Source organism: Callospermophilus lateralis, chromosome 19, assembly GCF_048772815.1.
Source record: "Callospermophilus lateralis isolate mCalLat2 chromosome 19, mCalLat2.hap1, whole genome shotgun sequence".
NCBI lineage: Eukaryota > Metazoa > Chordata > Mammalia > Rodentia > Sciuridae > Callospermophilus > Callospermophilus lateralis.
In genome coordinates this window covers 16782970-16806513 of record NC_135323.1, presented here as the reverse complement: position 1 = coordinate 16806513, position 23544 = coordinate 16782970, and the positions used below count along the sequence as shown (strand labels likewise).

The following is a 23544-nucleotide window of genomic DNA, read 5'->3' as shown; positions in this document are numbered from 1 at the left end:
CTCCCTGCACCTCTGCAGCCACAGCTCTCCAGCCCCAGAGGCCCCCAGACCTTTGCTTAACATGGAGGAGTCCCGCCTGCCCCAGCCTGGCAGAGAACCACGGGGCTCCCCTCTGCCCGCCCAGACCCGCGGGCGCTGCAGGCACAGGGAGGTCTGCCCTGCACAGGAGCACAGCAGCCCGCCCGCTGCTGTTGGAAACATCTGTGGGGCTCAGCTGCAGGAAGGGCCTCCCCGAGGTCCACACCACGGAGGATCCCCTCGCCCTCTGTGCACCTTGTCACGTGACTTGCTGGGACCAACTGGGCAAAGAGACACCAGCAAAGACTCCAATGGGCTGGGCCTCCACAAGCACTGGGAACCCTGGGGCTTCAGTGAGCAGGCCCAGGCCAGCCTACTGACCAGCAAGACCTGCGGCCCAGCAGTCCCGTCACCCAGGGGGCGTCCGGCCATCCTTCCGGAAACCTGGAGGAGGGCTTGCAAACCCAGATGCCCCCCAAGCCCACTCACCCACCCCATATGCATGAGTAAGCTCAGCCGCACCCACTGAGCCTGGCCAGACCCAAAGGCCTGCCTCGTGCAGCCATAAGCTAAGTAAACGGCCATTATTTAAGGCCACTGTGTTGTGGGTGGAAGGACCATCACGTGGCGATGGATAATGGGTGCGCCAGCCCCTCCCAGGGCTTGGGAGAACGTGCCGCAGACTTGGACCCCACACCATGAGGAAGCAGACCTTCCCGCTGCCTCTGCCTGTCATAGAGGCTGCCTGAGAGCGCAGGTACTTACTGTCACATTTCATCCCCTGGTGGATGAGTCCGTACAGCAGGGACCCACAGTGGTCACAAAACGTGGGGCTGGAGTAGGTGTGGATCTTAAACTTGTGCTTGCTCCGGGGATCCTAAGGTCAAGAGAAACAACAACCAAAAGAAGCCAGTCAGTGTGGGAAGCCCAGGATCCACGCTATGCCGAGTGTCACGGGAGAACTCACCAAGGACGGGACGGGGTCTCCCTGGATTCGTCACACCTGCTGGGACCTGAGCTAGATCCCTGGGACAACCGGTCACCAAGGGAGTGAATAAGAGCTGGCCACTCCAGCTCCGCCCCAGCACACATTCAGCCTGCACACCCTCCAACTGACCACCCAAGAACCCAAGTGACTGGCTCCTACCTGTGGCAGGGACTTCAGAGGCAGCAAAACAAAGTGACAGGCACCAGATTTAATTTCCTATTTCCCCCTTCCCTTTATTCTCCATACAAGTGCTGGAGTGATCTAAAACTCGAGTCTAGGCACAAAATCCTGCCTTCCCCACTCACAGCCCATCTGCCAGTTCCTCATCTCCCACAGAACAAAGTTCAAGTCCAACCAATAGTCTGCCAACTGCGGCAGACACTGCGAGGTCCCCACCAACATCCATCCTTCCCTCTAATAACAGAACCTGGAGATTTAGCAGAGGCCGCGGCCAGCCAATTAGGGACCACATTTCCCAGCCTCCCTTGCAGCTTGGTGAGGCTGGGCGGCTGGGTTCCGGCTCCTGGGATATGTGTGCGCTTCCGGATCATTCCCTTCCAAGCAATGAGCATCCTGACCCCTCTCCTCCTCCCTGCTGCCTGCGAACTGAAAGTGACCACCTGGAACCCAAATTGGGAGCCACGTATGGAAAGGACAAAGCCACCCTTTCAGCCTTGGACTCTGTCCCTTTGGGCTGACGCCTGAGAGAACATGTAGCTTCTGTCTTGTTGAAGTCACTATGTTTGTGGGGCTATTTATTAGAGCAGCTTACAGGTTTCCCTAACTAATGGGCATGTTCCAACCTGGCAGTGTAGCACCGTGGTTAAAGGTACAGACTTTGGAGAATCAACTGCCTGGCTCCTTCTCAGTCTCATGCCTCTGGGCAAGTTACAGAACCTCTTTTTCTGCTTCTGTTTCCTTGTCTGTAAAATGGAGATAATGATAGTGCTCAGACTATCATTATAGGGTGAGATGATTGGGAAGAAGAAACGGATTAGCTCGTCGAGAGATCTTCAATCCACCTGGCACATAGCAAGCAGTAGAAGTTTCTGCATTATTATTACTATGACCCTGGCACATAATAGCTCCTGAACGGCAGCTCAATCAGCCTTGTCTCCATTCCTGGACAGAGACGGAGTCATACATCAGGTTCCTAGACAAAGCCCCCTGCCCTGTGCCATAGAACTAAGTTCTCAGCACACAGAACTCCTTCACCCCCAAATGAGCCACACCCACATCAGCCTCGGGCTGTGCACCTCCTTTCTAACTACGAAACTCCTTCTTTCTTCCAACCCAGTGCAAAAGTTGCTTTCCCTGTGAAACAGTGCAAGGCTCAAGTTAATAGCACACGCATTAGGTTTGCCCCCCAAGAGCTGATCTGACACCCCAGTCTTTGCTATAGCTACCTCTCTCTTCCTCCATTAGCTCAGCCAATGCACAGTTCTCTCTGCAGGTGGAAGCGTGTGCTTGAAATTGATAGCCAGTAACAGACCCATTAAGCAAACAAGGAAGCAAATAAATAGATGCCATAATAAATAAATAGATGCAATAATTAGACACTATTTTATGTGCTGTTGAAGTGATGAGCGGTCCTCCTAAGGAAACTGCTAATTTTAAAAATAGTCCACATACCTACTGAAATTGCCAAATGTTTAGAAAATTAAAACAAGTATCAAGATATCCAGAGGCTCAGGAGTCTGAGGCAGGAGTATCATGAGTTCAAAGCCAGCCTCAGCAAAAGTGAGGCACTCAGCAACTCAGTGAGACCCTGTCTCTAAATAAAATACAAAATAGGACTGGGGTTGGGGCTCAGTGGTCAAGTACCCCTGAGTTCAATCCTCAGTACCAAAAAAAAAAAAAAAAAAAGATAGAGTACCAGTGAGAAGAAAACACACTGGAATTTTTATACAGGAGGGAAGAAGTGTGAATGGCCAAGCCCTTTGGAAAATAGTGTGGCTGCGTCTCATAAAGTTAAACATACTCTTTACGGCACACAACCCGGCAATCTAGACCCAGGTGAAATGAAAACGTGTGTCCATCCAAAAACCTGTATTTGAAGACTTAGAGTCACTTTGCTCATAATAGCTCCCAAGAGGAGACATAAATTGCGGCACATCTACCCAATGGAACGCCTCTCTGCCATACGAAGGGACATCTTACAGACCCGGCAACCACCTTCAGGAGCCCCCAAAGCGGCAGGCTAAGAGAAGACGTCAAACCAAGAGGGCCCAGCGATGCACGAGTCCATTTATAGGACGTTCCAGGAAAGGGCGAACCATGGGGATAGGAAACAGATCAGTGATCCAAAAGGGTCAGGAGTGGAAAAGGGATTCAGCAGAAAGAGGCGCATCTGGGGACTTCTATTAGTGATTAGAATGGTCTAGTAACTGGGGTGAATTTTACTGTTGTTAAAAATAAAATGAATCTGGTTGCATGAAAAGCTGTCTCAAGAGGCCTCCCTGGAAATCCCCAGCTGCTGCCGGCCTCTGTCGCCCTGCCTCTTCTTAATGAGCTGCAGTTTCTTTCAAGGCTCTGCAAACCTCTGAGGTCAGAGAGATGAATTGTTGGCCCTTGCAGAGCTCTGGACGGCCAGGCTTGAGAGGCTGGTCCACTCTGCTCTGGCCGGAAGTGTCCTGCAGTGCTCAGAGTATGCAGAAGGACCCCAGCAGCCGCCTGTCCTGCTCACGGTGCTGCCTTAGTAACAACAGCGGAGCTTGGAAAGTGCCAAACCGAATCCAAAGGCTCCTGAACGGCAGCTCAACCCGCCTTGTCTCCATTCCTGGACAGAGACCGAGTCAGACATCAGGTTCCTAGAAAAAGGCCCCTGCCCTGTGCCATAGAACGCGTCCTATGGTGTCCCTTGAGCATTCACCTTAAGGTTGGGGGTGCGAGCTCCAAATCCACCTAAAAAGAAACCCTGTGCACCACTGGTGTTGGCCTGTAGGGGGAGCTCTGGGCTTCTTGCCGGACCCTACTCTACTTCCAAGGAGGAGGAGTTTCTCTCTGGTCGGTTAGATTCTAAGGCCCTGATTGGCCCAGGCCCAGTGGGTGGAGCTTGCACAGGAGTTAAAAGGCAGGCACGCCACCTTTTTTCCTCACCTCTCCCCGGAGGCTGCTGGGATCAGGTCTCATGGTCTGACCCTGAGAAGCTTGGCATGAATGGCCCGGGCCAACTCTCCTCCATGGTCTGGGGACTTTCTCTCTCTCCTCTTGGTTTCTGAGGTCCCCTCTGGGTTTTCTGACATTGCTAAAGTCAAGACTTTGCTGTCAGTTAAGATTGGACTCTCTGTAGACCTACCTTGTACCCAAGAAAACAGACCCGAGGGCTTCAGAAGCTCTCCTTTAAGATTTAGGAAGAAATCCCAACTCACCATACAGGGCCTCTGTGGGTTTTCCTGCATGTAAGCATGTCTTTGCCAGATCTCAGGGAGAAGGGTTCAAGCAGTTCTAAGCAAATACTATCAAGAGCCTTCTCCATCTCCACATGTCCCTTCCATGATAGGACATATCAAGTGTCCCGTAGAATGGGGAGGGAAGAGACAACTTGAATACTGAGAGTGGCAGGTGCGCGCTGGGTGTCTCAGGATTACTCCAGTCTTCGGGACACACCAGTGGAAGGTGTTATTTGTTCCCATTTTAACCATTGTGAAAAGGGCCCAGGCTGAAGACTAACTTCTCAAGGTCCCCTGGCTGGTCCCCTGCAGAGATGTGCTGATACCAATTTACTCTCCCTTCCCACCTCTCTCCCCACCTTCACGCCATTAACACTTCATCTCCCAAGGAGCAGCTAAAACAGCGCTTCATTCATTCATCCATATTCACTCACCCAGTTAACGGAGGGCCGGGTCCTTCCTAGGTATTGGAGATGCATTTGTGAAGGAAGGAGACAGACTGCCTTATCACAGGAATAAGGGGGAGTGGGGGGAGGGACAGGGAGTGTTGTGTCCTGCTCTGCCACATCTTCCGAATGGTTGCACTTAAACAATCTGATGGTTCTCACAAGTTCGATTATATAGGCAATTCTGCTAAGTGCTGTATCCCCGGGGCATTATTATATTTGACATAAAGAAGGCGCTCAGTCAATATTTAATGATTGAGAGTAATGTACTGAGCATTTACTCACATCAAGAGCTGTTTCAGGGGATTTATCAGGCATTGAAGCATTCAGTCCCCACCACATCCCTATGAGCTACCTATTGCTTAACACACCCGTTTTACAGATGAGGAAAGCCGGCGACCAAGGGTGACATGGCTTCCCAGCCTCAACAAGTACATTGTTTCTCAGGGCAGCTGGTAACTAAGAGCTCAGCGAGATGTGCGGCAGCTGTAAAGCCGGTCATCACTGTTCATCTCTGAGAGTTTCTGAGCCAGGCCCAGAACTGTTACAGAAAAGATGTGCTGTTACCGAAAAATAACTCAGGACTGCACAAGACTGATCAGAGCCAGATAGGGTCAGTAAAGTCATTTAGGCAGGTTGCAAGTAAAAGTTGATTTCCTAGCCAGGTGCAGTGGCACACGCCTGTAATTCCAGTGGCTCAGGAGACTGAGGCAGGAGGATCACAAGTTCAAAGCCAGCCTTAGCATCAATGAGGCACTAAGCAACTCAGTGAGACCCTGTCAAGGGCTGGGATGTGGCTCAGTGGTTGAGTGCCCCTGAGTTCAATCCCTGGTACCAAATAAAAATTTTTAAAATTAATTTATGGTTTATTTAGAAGCTGTGGGAGTTCAGTCCCCAAACTCAGATTTCACAGGGCTCAGGCCTGTAAAGTATCAACTCCATCCATCCGTCGGAGACCACCTTCAGACCACCCAGGTCTTGCCCCCAATCAATTACATCCTCCTCCCTCCTGCCACCTGGAGCACAGAATAAAGCCCCAGAGCCACACCTGGACATGACTCCAGGATCCTCAAGGGGAATCTTGCCGGGCATCTGCCCAGGTCTGACATGGAAGGGTCCCCACAGCCACATTTGCTCTTGAAGAAGTCCAACCCCTGGCTGTAGCTAGCTGGGGCAGAGCGGACACTTGACTCCAGGGTCAAGTCTGCTGAGCAGCTGTGCTGCAGGTAGAGGCCAGGAGACCCGCAGCTTCAGGCCGAGGCGTGTGGTTTTTCAAGTGGACTCCCAGGAGCAGAAAGAAGCGGGGACAAAGGTCACATGACCCCAGGGTTGGCATGCATGACCCTCAGAGGCCTGGCATCCTTCCATCTGCCTTCTTGTGTCCTCTAAAGCTCTCCCTGGGGTTTCAGCCAATCCAAGGTGGCAATTACTGCAACCGGGGAGAAGAGTCCAGCAAGGTTTCTACATTGGCTTTGGCACAGGCTCCGCCCACTGGCCAATCAGAATGGATTAACTGGACCAATCAGCAGGGCCGAGGTGTGCTGGGCGGTAACTCCTTAGTTGCTGATCCTGCAGAGGCAAGGTGAGAGGGCGCAGGTGGACCAGACCGGCAACCTCTACGCCCCCACTCTCCCTGGGGTCTGGTTTCGATCCCATTCAGAGACGTGGCCTCCTTCTCTGTTCTAATCCCTCCGCCACCTCATTTTACAGTCTGAGCTCCCAACTGATCCCAGACCACACTGGTGGACCCCTCTGGGCCACCTAGAGCCTCAACCATCCCAGTCTGGGCTCCTCCTTCATGCCAAAAGGTCACGATCAAGAGCCCACAGGCCATATCAAGCTTGCACTTGGTTCATAGGATATTCCTTAAAAAATTGGACTACCTTTAAAAGTCATGAAATGTCAGATTAAACAAGGTAAATTTCCAGCTCCTTTTGAGAAATCACCAGTTGTGTCAATACCTGACGCACATGTCTGAGGGCCGAGCAGCAGTGCCTTCCTTTAGATAGGAGATGAGCTTTCCAATTTTCCACAGTCCCCACCATTCCCTACTGTCTTGACTCTTCCCCCTTCCTACTCACCCCTTGCCAGCTTCTCGACTCGCCCTCCTCCTCCCTACAGTCAGTCCTTTGTCTGGGACAACCACAGGTGAACATATCCCCTAAACTCCAAAATGAGCTCATTTGGCTCCGTGAAAAGTGCTTTCAGAAGCAGGCTGGGAACTACTGCAACCCTGCCGCAGCCTGGCCCCTGGATGTCAGGTGTTCGGTCATTGCTCGAACCCCCAGGAATCAGCCTCCCACAAGGTCCTCGAATGACCCCTCTTGCTACTAGTTCATGCCGTTGCTTAGGTCTAGGCAGCTGGATTGCCAAGTTTCCAATCGCTTCTGACCCCGATTCAGGAGACAGCTAGCTAACAGCAAAGAACAATCGACAGTCGTGGCTTTTACTACCAACATCCTGGGAGCACTTCCTCTCTGCCACGCACCGCGCTGAGCATGCTGAATCAGGTCAGTAAGTCCTCCTGACACTCAGCACCGGAGGGGTCATTACTGTCTTGCTATTCCAGGTGAGCAAACTGGGGCTTAGAGAGGCAAGTTGTCCAAGGTCACAAAGCACCAGGAAGGAGAAGAGCCGGGATCGGAGCCCAAGTTTCCCAGGCTCCCACCATACGGCTGGCTGAGTGGGGACCCCTGAGTGTCACCTGCTGCCTGGCTGCTCCTCAGCCTCCCCGAGGCATCCAACCTAACAGGGATGAGGCCACCCTTCATCTCATCCAAATCCAGCCCTGACCAGTGACAGGCCACTCAGGCTCCCGTTCCCCACCCCCACCCCCACCAGAGTCTCCATAGTGACAAATGTCCGGTGCCAAAGGACAAGCAGATCCAGCTCAGCATCTTTAGCCCATCACCTAACCCCCGACACAGAGGGCTGAGGAGAAAGGAAGTGCAGATCAAAGACCAACTGAAAAAAAAAAAAATCTTTAAACCTCTAATTCCAAACCTAAAGTAGCCTTGCTCAGTCTGAATGGCCTTGTGGATTGGTTCACAGGTGGCTGGAATCTGGCCGGGGTGAGGCAAAGCCACGGGCACCAGGAGGCTGAACCGAAGCACAAAAGCAAAGGTGCATCCCACCAGGGCCGGCCAGAGGAGGGAGTGGGAGCAGAATCATCCCAGACACACAGGGTATGAATGCCTCTGAAGGTGCCGTCCTCAGCAGATGGGTGGGCAGGCCAGACTGAGAGCCCAGCCGGAAATGACCTCAGAACAGAAGAAGAGTAACCAGCACAGGCGAGGTGAGCTGTGTGACCCCAGGCAGGCGACACCCTCTCTGAGTCTCTGGTGCCTGGTCCAGAAAGTGGGGATGACCACAGCACCCACCTCACCAATGGGCTGTGATGAGAAAGCGCTCCACAGAGCACCCTGCCCCCAGGAAGCACAAGCTCCTGCTCTTATTATTCCAAAGAGGAAAAAGAGCAATCACGGTGACACTTTCCAAACTTCGGGCATGAGCTGTCCAGGTTTGGCATCTCTATGGATCAGCTACAACACCGTTGACTATACCACCTAGAATACCATTTAGCTCAGTATGTCATTTTTGTTTTAATCAACCTGTTTTTTTTAAAAAAAACCTTTTTAAGAATGTGAATTCATGGAAATCAGCTTTTTTTATTCTCTAATATGAAACAGACAACTCCTGAAGTTTGAAAATGTTCATACCAATGGCTGCTGCTGAGAAGCTTGGGGAAGGGGAGAAGCTGGGGGGAGGGGAGAAGCTGGTGGGAGGGGAGAAGCTTGGGGGAAGAGGAGAAGCTGGGAGGAAGAGGAGAAGCTGGGGGAAGGGGAGAAGCTGGGGGAAGGGGAGAAGCTGGAGGGAAGGGAGAAGCTGGAGGGAAGGGGAGAAGCTGGGGGGAGGGGAGAAGCTGGTGGGAGGGGAGAAGCTGGGGGGTAGGGGAGAAGCTGGGGGAAGGGGAGAAGCTGGAGGGAAGGGAGAAGCTGAGGGAAGGGAGAAGCTGAGGGAAGGGAGAAGCTGGGAGGAAGAGGAGAAGCTGGAGGGAAAGGAGAAGCTGGGGGAAGGGGAGAAGCTGGAGGGAAGGGAGAAGCTGAGGGAAGGGAGAAGCTGGAGGGAAGGGAGAAGCTGGGGGAAGGGGAGAAGCTGGGGGTAGGGGAGAAGCTGGGGAAAAGGGAGGAGCGTGATCCCCCCAGGCGGGCCAGTCGGTTCTACCGTGGGGGCAATTTGGCACTATGTATCAAAATCACAAATGCTTTCCCCCTTTGACCCAATCTTCTTACTTCCAGGAATTTTTCCTGGATTCCAGGAAGCACTGTATGTGCATAGTTATTCATTTACAATAGCAAAACTTTACAACAAGTCAGTGTGTGTCACTGGAAGGGAGTTGCTTAAGTGTCACACCAGGGGCGGGTGCTCAGGTATGAAGGACATTCTCTGTGCAAATGTGGAAAAAAAAAAACCTCAAGGATGTATTTTTCCTTTTAATCACTGAATGGTTAATGACCAAAATCCTTTGAACTGATACATAAATATGATGCATGTTTATGGGATGCCATGATATTTTGATACTTGTATATATTGAGTGAGATTCAAACCAGGATAAATCAAGGATACATATGTGCATACACACACACACACACACACACACACACACACACACACGCACTTGTATTTTTTGGTTCTGGGGATTGATCCCAGAGTCTTGCACTGACTAAGCATGTGCTCTATGCTGAGCTACACCCCTAACAAGACATATTATTCTGGAATTTCCAAACAACAATGAAAATAAACCAAGGGAATGAAGAGTGTATATCCGTTGCTATTCATGTGAGCATGAGTCTGGATGAGAGAGTATATTCTTAAATAGTTGCACCTTTGTAGGAAGAGAAGGACACAAGGAAGCCCACTAGAAGTGATTACCTAAGCAGGCAGGAAATAAGGAAGTAGAAGGGGAGGAACATTTGTTAGGATGCATTGGGTGCCCCCCCCCAAAAAAAAACAAAACTCAAGGCTCGCACCACGATGCTGGAACACCCGGGTGCCACCAGGCTAAGCCCCCGGCCACCAGCAAGAGGCCAGGCAACTGTTCCCAGGGACCGAAGAGCAGGGAACGCTTCACTGAGGCTGGGTGGGCCGAGGTGGAGTGAACTGAAATGTGTGTCATGTTAGAAGCTGTAATTACACAAGCCACCACTGAAAGGGGACAATGTAATTGGGTGACAATCTTGAGGTTTGTTCCTGCAGGAGAGAATGAATAGAACTGATGAGGCCACATAAAAGAGTTCATGTGCCCCCCCCCCCCCAGGTGGAGGTGCTTCATCCATTCAAGGCAACCGCCTTCTGCTGACCTCTGCCCCCTGGCAAATAAGCGATCGTTCAATTTCAGTGACAAGCGTCTATCGGCGTCAGCGCTGGCAGCACCTTGAATAGGATTTCCTGGGTTACAGAAAACTGTAGGCGACATTCAGGGTTGATTAATAGCCACGTTCAAACTTCACTGCTGGCTGCGTCATCATTAGCTTTTTGACCCGGGGGGCAAGTGATTTAACCCCTTTAAGAAAATGGGGAGAGGATGCCAGTACCTAATTCCTGGGTTAATGAGAGGGCTCAGGAAGACCTGGGTATGGAAACTGCCCAACAGTCACTAGCAAAAATAAACACTTAACCCGCCATTGTCACCATTCCTTTCCTCTCCTTTGAGTCCTTTGCGTCTGGTAAAGTTGGTTTCTTTCCAATCACTTGTCAGAAACTTCCCTCAGTGTTAATTAAAGATACGAACTACCCACCTGGGATCGACGCAGGACTGTTTCTCCACGTTTCTGTGGGCCTTTTGGTTTGGTGGATGATCTTGTCGTCACACACAATACGTGTGTGCGCACCCACAGTCTCGGTGAAGTCCCATCTCCCCCTTCTCCATTAAGGTCTCTGTCTCTGCTGTCGTATTTACAAGCCTTTCCCAATATTTCCCTCTAGTCTTTTGGTGATTTCAATTTTTTTTTTTTTTTTTGACATTGACCTCATCATTGCCTTTGAAATTCATTTCAGCACGAGCTCTGGGGAAAGACACTCATTTCTTTTCTTAGCGTTTAGCCAGTCGTAACCACACAGGCATGCCATCTCCCTCTCCCCTGCCCATCCGAAACGCATGTTTTAGGGCACACCCGTTTCTTAGGCATCCTTGTTGTTTTTAATGCTCCGCTGATCCCTCTATTCCTGCCTCCATATGTTACAGGTTTGTAATATTTTAGTATCTAAAAACATGCACCCCCAAACCCACCAGCCCCTCCCCCAGCCTTACCGCCTGCTTTTACATTTTTCTTGTTTCCCCCCCCCCCCTTACACTATAAGGCACTGGGCAGAGCTGGGTGCTACAGCTAAGTAAGCTAAGGCACTGAGCTAGGGTTCCACTGTGGGTGATGTCCAGCCACGGCTGGTGGGGGTGGGGGAGGGAGGCGATGCGGGGGGGTGATGAGGAGAAAAAAAAATCATATGTAATTAGCATTGGTAAATTGTTAAATACAGAAGAATTATTTGTGCATTTGTTTTATAATCAGATGTTAGTTAAAATACTCAGGAGGGGGGCTTGATCATTTTCCTTGGATTCCCTGGTCGAAATGGCCATTGGTCACATTAACCTAGTCTCTTCCAAGCCAGGCTTTCTGCCTGTGTTTTCCACGAAGGATCTCAATTCACAGCCAGGCCAGTGGGTCTCCACCTGGCAACGCCTCCCTCCTTGACACCCGTGAAACCCCGTCCAGAGATGCGCTTCCAGCCCGGCCATCGCCACACAGGCCCCAGGCGGGGCTCCCAGCCACGGTGAGCAGGACTTTGATAAGGAAATCCTCAGAACACTGTTTAAGACCTGGGGTGACACTGGGCCAGCTGTCCCCATGGCCATGACCTTCACATGAGGCACATCCACATGGAGCATCCCAAGTCCACCAAATCGGGAAATGCTGCAAACTCTGAAACTCTTTGAGCACCAACACGATACTGTAAGCAGGAAATTCCACACTTCTGACCCCGGGGGGACGGTCCTCAGTCAATACACAGGTGCTCTAAAAAATGACATTAAATTACTATTAGTCAGCCAGGTGCGGTGGCACATGCCTGTCATCCCAGTGGTTGGGGAGGCCGAGGCAGGAGGATTGAAAGTTCAAGGTCAGCCTCAGCAAAAGCAAGGTATTAAGCAACTCAGTGAGACCCTGTCTCTAAATAAAATACAAAATAGGGCTGGAGATGTGGCTCAGTGATGGAGTACCCCTGAGTTCAATCCCCAGTAACCCCCCACAAAAAAAAAAAATTACCCTTAGCTATGTGTATTTGGTATACAGGAAGCATAAACGAGTTTTATATTTAGAAGTGGCTCCCAGCCCCAGTGTATCTCTTTATATATATGCAAATTTTCCACAATCAGGAAAAAAAGTGTTTGAAATCCAAACACTTCAGGCGGAAAGCTTTTTGGATAAGGGATAGCAACTTGCAGCTCTTTGTGGTTGCTGCCCAGCCCCTGCGTGCATCTGAGTTTGAAACTCCTGCCTGATCCCAGCGTCAACCAGGGTGACCAAGGGCCACCAGGGACACCCAGCTGCGTCCATCCCCCAGGCTGCAGAGAGCCGAGCAGACTCCTCTGGGGTCAAAGCGCGAGTCCTCCTCCTCCACGGCCCTCCAGAGCTGGCTGGTAAGATTCTTCTGGAAGGCTCCAGGTGCAGGCAGCCCCCACCTGAGAAGCTTCGAAGTCTCAAGCCCTGGACCTGAAGATTCAGCTGCGACGCTGTGCCTGGTCTGGCAGGGATGACGCCCACAACTGCTCAGGGGACTCTCAGCCTGGCGGGGGATTCAGGGCACCACCCAGAGAGGGTTTCGTAGGGTCTTCAGAAGGTGAGGCTCTGGGCTGCCTGGACTCACCCACCAGCCCTGCCAGGTCCCAGCTCTGTCCCCGCCGGCCACGTTGCTCAGCCTCTCCTGTACTTCAGTTTTCTTACGTAACAGGGATGACACTTTTTATTTCCTAGGACTGCCAGGGGAGGGAACCACTTGCAGTCTTCACCAGGGTTGCCTGGCACAGACCAGATGCTCCATAAATTCCAGCTATTATTATTATTATTAATTTTTACCCACCAGGTCTTCCCTGCATCTACTGCACCAGAACATCTCCCAAGCAGCTCCAGATACGTTCCCACGTTTGGGACTTGGGTCTGGATTTCCTGTGCCAATTCCCTCCGCTAAAGCTTCCAGCCCTAACTAGGGGTTCCTCCGGTCAGAGAGGTGCTGGCCGCTCTGGGGAAGGGGAGGGTGAGCTGAGATCTGAAGGAGGAGCCAGCAGGTAGCTCTGCTCCCACCCAGGCAGCCCCAGATGACCCAACTGTGCCCGCCACCCCAGGCCCTGTTTCCACCTAGGAGACCCCAGGCCCCATGAGAGGGAGTTTCCTAGAGGGGTCCTGAGCCAGATTCTAAAGCTACAGAAAGAAAATTCACTCCCAGTTCCGTCACTTCCCAGTAGGGCAACTTTATGCAAAGGATTTACCCTTTAAAAAACCTTAGTTTTCTCATCTGCAAAATGGACAGAAAGAACTGTCGTGTGAAGAGGCACTGTAGTATGTAGTAGATTGCCCTGTGAGGCTAGACTGTCTGGGAATGGCTCCCAGCTCAATGAATTCCCAGCTGTGTGACCTTGGACCGCTCTGTGCTGGGGTGTCCTCACCTTTAAAATGCCAATAATAATAATAATACAGTCACACTAAACCCTCACAGGAGGATGACGATTTAATGGGTTAATATCTGTCAAAGGCTCAGCACCCTGCCAGGCACACTGTTTGTTGAGTAGAAGAGGTGAATGTTCCTGCTTTCTAACAGAATTCATACTGCGCTTAGCAACTGCCATGAAGTGCACAATTGACACATATCAGCCTAAAATAAAAATGACATCTGTGACCTGGGGCAAGTCACTTCCCGGGCCTGATCTCAGTTCCCCCTTCAGAAAACAAACGGGTTGAGCTGGGAATTCCCCGGAAGGGAGCCCGCGAGTTCCGAGGGTCTCAGTGGTCCCCGTGCTGTTCCGAGAAAGCGCCCGCCTCTGCCTGGGGGGGCTGCGGTGCGCTCCCCGCCCCAGGACAGGAGAGGGTTTGGGGGGGTCGTCACCCTGCGCAGATCACACTCTCGGGCTATAAATAAACCCTCCGTCACCCCCAAACCCGCAGCCAGTCCCCTCCGCTCCCCGCCCCCGCCCCTGAGCACGTGGCTGGGCCGCTGCGGGGGTGGGGGTGGGGGTTGCCCAAGCGCCAGACCTAGACCCTGTGGGGACACTGTCAGTGCGACCCCCCCGTGCACACGGCACCCTCTGCAGCCCAGGTGCTCGGCACAGCGAGTCTGAGCCTCGGAAGGGCAGGGGTGGAAGGGTGGAAGGGTGGAAGGGTGGAAGGGTGGAAGGGTGGAAGGGTGGCGAGTGGGTGAGGGACAGCAGCCTCCTGTCACTGCCAAGGGCACCGGGAAGCAGACGGCCACCAGCCACTGCTGCGCTGGAGACTGGACCCAGCAAGCCCCTGCAGGCTCGGAGGAGCCTCGGGATCCCAACCAGGAGGCGACATCCACAAGACTCTGCAAGCGGGGTCCTACCCTTCCTCCTTTACAGAAAACAGCCCAGGGGCCACTGTGGGATTCAGGGGACAGGGCTATGAAGTGCCCCCGCCCTGGGCCAGGTGTGGGCTGATCAAATTTTGCAGACACTGACCCCACATCCCACCTGCAGGTGGAGATAATAAATGTCATCATTATTCCTGTAGCAGACAGCGCTCCCCGGCTGCCAGGCGTCATGCAAATAATGCCTGACATTATCTCAGTTGATCCTCGGTGGCCAAGAGAAATAAGTTTGTTATCCCCGTTTAATAGGGGAGAGAACTGAGGCCCAGAAAAGTCAAGGAAGTTGTCCAAGGTCACACGGTGAATGATTTTGGGAACAGAATTGGAGCTCTTTGTCACCCTGTGAATATAGCTGCCCCTTGGTACTCACAAGTGATTGGTTTTAGGACCCTGCAGATACTGAAGTCCCCGATAGAAAAAGGTGTAGTATTTGCATACAATGTAGGCACATCCTCTGGCCGACTCTGAATCATCTCTAGATTACTTTGTTTTTTAGGTACCCGGGGATTGAACTCAGGGGCACTCAACCACTGAGCCACATCCCCAGTCCTGTGTTTTGTATTTTATTTAGAGACAGGGTCTCACTGGGTTGTTTAGCACTTCACTTTTTTGCTGAGGCTGGCTTTGAACTTGTGATCCTCCTGCCTCAGCCTCCCACCGAGCTGCTGGAATTACAAGCCTGCAACCCTGCACCCAGCTCTAGATTACTTTTAATACTTAATATAATGTAAATGTTATACCCATAGTTGTCATACTGTACTGGTTAAGGAATAATGACAAGGATTTAATTTTTTTTTTAAGAGTGTTACTTGCTCAATACAGATGCAACTATTTTTTTCTCCAAAGATTTTCAACCCACAGTTGGCTGAATCCAGAGATGGGAGACCTGCAGATTCGGAAGGCTGACTGTAAATGTAAAGTCACCTGTCTGACGTGTGACATCAAGGAGAGGTGTGTGGGGCTCTGCGTACCCCGTATGAGGAACTGACCTCATTAGGGAGGCCACGGCAGGCGCCCCCACCCAGGGAAGTCAAGCTTGAGCTGTGGCCTAGTGGATGGGCATGCCTCCTCCACCGCACCCCCCCCCCGCACCCCCCCCCCCAGCCCTGGGTGCACTTTAAGATCAGCTGGGCACCTGACTCATTCATGGGCTCAGACAGAAGGACTTTGTTAAAAATCTCTAATTAAATAAGTTAGTGCGGCTGGGCACCCCTCATAAGAAAACTCAAATGCTCAAAAATCCAGAACGTTTGGAGCCTCAAAACTGCACAATGAAAACTCCAAACCTGACCTCAGGCAACAAGTCACAGCCCAAACACAAGTGCACCCAAAATGTTGTATACAATTACCTTTAGCCTATGTGTATCAGATAAATGAGTTTTGTGTTGAGATTTGGGTTCTGTCCCTAAGATATCTCATTAGGTACATGCAAATCCTCCCAATTAAAAAAAAAAAAATCAGAAATTTTAAACATTCCTGGTTCCAAGTATTTTGAATAAGGAATATACAAGCTATGTATGCAAATCACTTAGAACAGCACCTGGCATATAATAGGTGCTATGTTAAGTGTTAGCTAAAATTATGATTCAGGAAGTATAATTACTATTCAGTCAGATTTGGCAGCAGAGAGAAGATGAGGATGAAGGTAAGTCTGAGAACACATGGGAAGAGACCTGGGGAACTGACCAGTGCCCCATGGACTTGGGGAGATTTACAGTTAAGGGGAGAAAAGGATCAAAGGCAAAGTTTCACAAGGAAGATGTGAGATGCAGAGCTAAGGGGATCTAAAGGCCCGGATGGATGGCAAAAGTAGATCTGGGTCAGGCAACTATTTATAGGCTATGCCAGACACTAAGCTCCTTGCATATATTAACTTATTTAATACTCACAATACTTCTAAGAAGTAGATGTATTATAAGCCTCATCCTGTAAGTGAAGAAACAGAGGAACAGACAGGTTAAGTGACTCACCCAAAGCACACAGCTAGGAGGTGACAGCATCAAATACTGCAGGTCTCAAAGCCCATGCTCTTGGTTCATGTGCAGCACCCCAACTTGAAACCCGTAGACTTCACTCTGCCCTCCACCCCAAACTACCACGGAAAGTACCAGAAGGTATTGTTTAAAAATAAGAGAAAAATCTATTTCAGTCCAAGATCAGGGAAAGGAGCCAAACAAATGCCAGAAACTCTTGAACTATTTTCGACATATAGGAATCGTGAGTCTGGGGTGCAGGGAAGGACACCCTAGCCTGGTTGTCGCCCCACTTCCAATTAAAAAAAAAAAAAGTTAGAGTGGGACGGTCTGATTGGGGGAGCAGTTGACCAAGTGCAGGAAGCAAAGGAGAGTCCCGGGGGCTGCCTGGGCTGTCCTTCCTAACAGCAGACTCAGAACGCAGAATGACCTCTTCCCTGAGAGAGGCAGGTGACTGACTGCAGGACCCGCCTGCAGATCCCACTGGGCAGCAGGAGAGCGCTTGAGACAGCAGGGGGCGCTGTCGCTATGGGTTCCTAATCAGAGCTGGGCGCAAGTTTTGGGAAGTGGGCGTAACCCGGCCAGCTCAGACCTCCAAGAGACAAAAAGACCTCTGCCTTCCTTTAAACTCCTGACTTTGGACGGTTGCTTTCTCTTCACTTCCCAAAAAAGGCGGATCTGGCTGTATTTACATCTTCCTTCCGTCCCCAAAAGAAGAGGGTCCTGCAAATGCACAAGTTGTAAACTGGAGGTCCCCTGATGAATCTAGTCCAAAAATGTGTTTAAAAAATGACACCACTGCAGGGCGTGGTGGCGCACGCCTGTCATCCCAGCGGCTCAGGAGGCTGAGACAGGAGGATCCAGAGTTCAAAGCCAACCTCAGCAACTTAGGGAGACCCTGTCTCAAAACAAAAATATCAAAAAAGGGCAGGGGATGTGGCTCACTGAGTTCAATCCCCAGTGCAAAAAGAAAAGAAGAACATCATTGCAATTCTCCAATTATAAGCCAATGTCTAAATTTAGGAGATTTCAGCCTTCTCTGGAAAAGTTGGAAAATCTGGACCTTGTTCCTGTAAAGAGCTGGAAAATTTTATTGATGGAGTTGAGTGACAGCTTTTGGAGCGTGTGCACAAGCCATTCGGACACCCCTGCGATCACAATGTGGCTCGTGTACTCACTTGCCCGGTCCGTGCTGGTTAGAAGCTGGCCATTCTGATTAACTGTATGCTCTGTGTCCTTTCAAAGTCACGCAGCCACCCCAGAGCACAGAGGAAAGTACTGGGCACCAGAGAGGGTCATTTTACTTACATAGAGTTCAAAGGCCGGGAAGCCGTTGCCACAGCGGCTGCACCATCTTGTATTTGCACCAACCGTGTGCAAGGGTTCCAATTTCTCCACGTCCTCACCAGCACCTGCTGTCTTTTAGGTTTTTAAAAAATACTATTTATCTTATTCGGCATGAGGTGAGATCTCATTGTGGGTCCGATTTGCATTTCCCTGGTGATAAAGCAACGCTGAGCACTATTTCTCATATATCTGTTGGTTATTTGCATGCTTTTTGGAGAATTGGTAATCGAGTCCTGAGCCCACAAAACACAAGGAGGTTCCACAAAACATTAAAAAGTGGAACTACCGCCAGACATGGTGGCGCCCACTTGTAATCCCAGCGGCTCCGGAGGCTGAGGCAGGAGGATCAAGAGTTCAAAGCCAGCCTCAGCAAAAGCGAGGCACTAAGCAACTCGGTGAGACCCTGTCTCTAAAGAAAATACGAAATAGGGCTGGGGATGGGCCCAGTGGTTGAGTGCCCCTGAGTTCAATCCCCAGTAAAATTCACCAGGAAATTCCATAAAGCGAAAGGGCACGGTTGCCTTAAGGACGTTATGTTAAGCCAGACCCTTGACAAACGCTGCATGCTGACATTTAGGAGAAGTATCTAAAGTGATCTGCATAGACTCAGGGGATGCGAGGACTGTCACTAGGGGCAGGAAGGAGGGAGAAATGGGCAGTCGCCAATCAAGGGTCACAGAGTTCCAATCGAGCAAGATGAATGAGCTCTAGAGATCTGGGCAACCAGGTACCTGCCGCCAACAAGAACATCCTGCACACTTGAGAGTGTAGTAAGAGGGTAGATCTCAGGAAGTGCTCTTTCCAAAGTAAAATAAGAATTGCCCTTGGAGGGTGGGATACAGGCAAACGATTGGTCACCTGGGTAATAGTTACCATGATGCGGGGCGGGCACCACGCCTGGCTATAATAGTTTTTTTTACAAAGTATTTTTCACATACAATAGTTTTCAAAAAAAAAAAAAAAAAAACATGCAACCAGCCCTCACTAAAAGCAGCCACTTTGATTTCCAATTCTAAATCCCTAGAGGCAGGAATCTGATTGGTCCAGCTTGAGAGAGGCTCCCCTGCATCTGGACCAAATAGGGGTGCAGGCTGCAAGGTCCTAGAGTTTTGGGGGGAGAATATTCAAAAAGAGAGTGCTCAGAGAAAAGGGGTGCCCACCTCTGTTCGCTGCTTTTGTGCAGGTTGTAGGGTGCTGTGTTACTAGGTAAGAACCCAGAAATGAGGGCCAGGCTGCCGAGGTTTAGAAGTGGGCTTCCTTACTGGTTATGTGACCTTGGACAAGTCTGAGTGCCTCAGTTTCCTCATCTGTGAAATGAGGGGTGAGAACAGGGATCTGGTGAAACAGAGCCCCTTTAAAATGAAAAACAACTTCCAGATAACTTCTTTTCCGTACCCTGAACTTCCTCTTGCTGTGCATAGAAAAACTGAGGGACCTCCCTCTGGCCAGACTGCACCCCAGGGAGGCTGAAACCCCACAAGTTCTCTGGCTAGCTACATCTGCATGGGTCTGTCTCCTGGCTCTGGTTTCTATAAATTATAAGTGCTTCTGGAAGACTGGGAAAGAAACCACCTGGCTGCTTCTCCCTAGTTGGATCAAACTGCAGAAACATTCATCTTTCCTTTTTATATCATTGCTTCTTTCTCACACAGGCAGGCAGCCGAACCTGGCCAGCAGGGATCCGGGCAGGTTCCCTGACCTACCTGCCTTTAGCATTACTTCATAAGGTGTAAGGAAGAATAAAGAGTCATTGTATGTAAAATGCTTATAACAGAGTTATATCTATGGATGCTGGCTCTCCTTTTTAAATGAAAGAATATTTGGAAATCCTACAATCCCAGACCACTGGAGGTGGAGGAGCCTTTGGGAGTGAAAAAATATCAAACAGAAAGACTAGAAATGCAGCCCCTGGACTCCCGAACCAGGGCCTTGCACATCCGTCCAGGGTGCCTCCCTCCGGGGTCATCTGCCCTCTGATTTCTGCATTTCCCTCCAGGCCTGCTAGCTTGGAGGCTAGGGTTTGGTGGGAAATTTTCCTTTATCAGACTGTGAGTCTGATCCTGACCCCCAACCAGGAGAAGTCAAAATAATTCCTAAGAGAGGATATCTCAGGCTCATTCAGATCTCTGCAGCTCCCCGCTCTGCACAGGAAAAAAATGGTTGGTTTCCTGTTCTCTGTTCCTTTGGCACCTTAGAGTCACTTCTTCCTCCATGGCATGAATCACTGTGTCTTGGTGACAGTGAGGGACAACGGGCCGTTTAGAAGCAATTCATTCTGACCTTTACCAGCTGGTTGTGCACTTCAAAAGTTGTCGGCCCAGCACAAAGGGGAGCAGAAGTGTATGGAATGCCCTTGACCGTCAACTGACCTGCATTGGTCACCGATGGACCTTTCTCCCACCGGACACATGGGAGAGGCCTCGGTATTTCCATTTGGTGGAAAGGAAGATGGATGCCCTCAAGGCCAAAATAAGTCAGGACTTCCAAAACTCACAATCTAAGACTCAAAAGGACCAGGGGTGAGAATATTAATCAGCATGTCCAAGGCGCCAGACCTGTATAAAGGCTTGAAACATGAAACGGCTCGTCTGTGATTCCCTAGACCAATATGGTAACCTTTCCAGATATTGATCCAATTAATCAGTAGACATTCCGCCAACCTGTGATCTGCAAAACAGTGTTCAGGATACATGCATGGGTTTGCTCAGAGCATCCTCACTGTTTTCTTTTTCCTCCACAACAGTGTCTCAATTCCCCTTTGAAAAGTCCACTGTGTTTAGATAAATACTTTAAAAGCCCAATCAAGGGTTGGTTAGGTCACTTGAGCTTGACCAAATAATCTCTCTCCTTTCGGAATCTGAATTTAGGGTTAAAGGAATCTAAATCTGATGGAGTTGGTCTGGTTGTTCAAGATTTCTTTCAGCTCCCGGGGGTACACCATATCTTTTCCAGTGAATTCCGTTCTAACTTGAGTTAACCAAAGGCACTTTCTGTTGCATGCACCTAACGGCAAGGACGGGACTCGCCCCTGTGGTGGAAACTCACATTCCCAGACACGCCCTCTGTGTCACGCCTGGCCACGGAGCTTGGCTCTCTCAGGGTGGAGAGTCAACGTCATCCACAAAGCAGTTGCTCCACTTGGGCTGTTCTTCCTTCTCCTGCACGGATGGTCTTAATCCCGTTAAACACAAAATAACCTTACAGCAGTCCTTTGGCTCTCTGGGACATTTGGTGACAGCAAACCTCTGAGCTGGACAGGCCCACCCACGGCCAAGGTACCTCCACCCACGCCCTCCCTCCTAAAGCCTCCTTTTGGCATTTGATAACGGGCACCTCTGCTACTGAGCACCTTTGCTATGAACGCAGAAACCACAGACTGAAGAGTTTTGTGCAGAGGATGTAATGTCAGCCCTTTCAGGTTCAGACAGAAAAACAGATAAACGAGGAAGAAGGACGAACGGGTTTGGATGGAATCACCACTACGAAGAGATACAGAGGGGGTTTCAGATCGGGTGATGGTGACGCCAGGAGAGATGTTCAGTCCTAACTTGCTTCGGTCCTGAAAGGAGCCAGGCAGGCCTGAAAGGTCCCTACTGGACACAAACCATGGAGGCTGCTGCTTCTGAGCCAGGAAGCCTGCACACCATGCAGGAGGGGGGCCAGCCTCTGCCCTGAGGATGGACATGATCTTACTGTCTGTCACTCATGCGGTGCAGGAAATGGGTGGGGCCTTGGCCTGGCACAGCTACAACTCACTTCTCCAGGGCCTCAGGTGACTTGAGATCAAGACACACAAATAATAATTATTATTTGCATTACCATTCTTCATACACCTTTATACCACCATTTATCATCTCTCTGTATATAAGATATGTTGACACCAAATTCACATCGCCTACATGCATTTTGTATGCCATAGCTAATATTCTGCTGTCTGCTCTTTTACATTTAGCAATATATATTGACCATATCTCCCCAGGCCCATGACATTTTAATCACTGTGACTCTTTATTAAGCTATAATTTCCATTACAGTGATGGACAGGTTTTAAGCAGAGAGTTTGATGGGTTCTTGAAGAGCGCGGATGCTGTAGAGCAACCATCCCAGCCAAGAACTTTCCCATCACCCCAGACAGTGGGACATTTAATCCCGGCAAAGCGTTTCATCACACGGATATATTTCCACTTGTGTAAACCCTGATCGGCAGTCACTTGAGTCATTTCCAGATTTTTGTTACTATAAATACCGATGCCATAGAAGAAGGTCAATCCGGCTAAGTAGATGCATATCCTTAAATAATTACTTAGCAGAAATTCCTAGAATTGTCATCCTTAGGTTGAAAATGATGAGGTTCAATAATGTTTAGATCACAAGTGATTTCTGAAACCATGAAATATTGAAGAAAGTGTCTGTTTTAGACAAGTCAACCAGAGTCCCTCTGTCCTTTTGTTCCGATGGGCGCAGAGCCCGGGATCAATGCGGTCAGCTATTATCATTAGCTATCATTCCTTGGTGGGCCAGAAAGTAGCCTGCACCCTTTCTTGAGCAGGAGGAGACGCCTCCGTATATTAATAATGATTTTAAAGCCATTTATTGAGCGCCTTCTGGGTGCCCGGTACCATTCCAGGAGTGGCCCTTCATGAACACTCACAAAAAGCCTATGATCTCGGTCTCATTTTGCCCATTTTTAAATCGATCAACGGATGATCACAGAATTTTAAATTATTTTCCCAAGGTCAAGGGAGCAGTTCATGGCAGAGTTGAAACCTGACGCCCAGGTTTTCTGGCTCCAAAGTCTGGGTCCTTGTCTCAGCAACGCATCCCTGAGTTAGAGATTTTGTGCAAAGTGATAGAAATGGGCACAGGCATGGCCCCACTCGGGGGTGCTCTGGGTAGAGGGCGGGGAACTATGGATCCTCCCCTGAGGAGGGAGAAGGTGGCGCCGTGACAACACCCTTGGCTGCCCCAGGGCGCTGAGCCCCGCATTCCAGGGGGGGCGGGGGCTCCCTTTTGCTGACAATCTGTTGATCCTTTGTTTGCTTGTTAACTCTTTTTGTTTTCATTGTAAACGTTTTTTTGAATGGTCACTGTACTGATACGTTGTAACGAAGACACAGAGGCACAGAGAAGTCAAAAGACAAGCTCCAATTCCCCTAATAAGTACCTGAGCGAATCAGTCCTTAAATGCAAGTATGCCTTCACCACCATGGACATGGCCAATAAAAGGCCACGTTACCCATGTGTAGCCCGAGGTGGCTATTTCAGCTGGGGACCTGGGGCAGGGAACGAGGGAGGTGCGCTCACCTCCCTGGATGAGGCCGTCTGCGGGTCTTTTAAGAGGTCCAGGGTGAGGGTCCTCGGGGTTCTGTTTGGTGGTGGCCCCTTGGGTTAACAGGAGACACAGTAGATTCACCCTAGATTTTCCTCGTCTATTGAGGCAGTGGACTCTATGTCTCTGCCATTTGAACTTGGACTTGGCCCTGAGACTGACTAGCTGGGTCCGGCTGGACATTAGCAAACCTGACTCAGAGGCTTAGAAAGCTCTGGTGCGCTGGGTGAGGTGCTCCTGCTTGGAGCCCCGAAAACACCACGTGAACAAGCAGAGCCAGACAGTGGTCTCAAGGAAGAAGCCACAGGAGGAAAATCAGGGCACTCATGCTCACAACTGCCCACTGCCCATCATGTGAGTGTGGCCATTCCACAGTAAGTGGCCGCCAGCGGATCCAAAT

At 50.3% G+C, this 23544-nt stretch overlaps 1 protein-coding gene across 2 annotated transcripts in view; it reads right to left on the bottom strand.

Annotated features, from left to right (window-relative positions):
• Prkcb (protein kinase C beta) overlaps positions 1-23544 on the bottom strand; it is a 297288-nt gene that overhangs the window by 148310 nt on the left and 125434 nt on the right. For both annotated transcript variants that reach the window (XM_077106018.1, XM_077106017.1), the window contains exon 4: positions 784-895. In XM_077106018.1, the coding sequence (XP_076962133.1) occupies positions 784-895 (112 nt within the window). The remainder of the gene's footprint in view (positions 1-783; positions 896-23544) is intronic.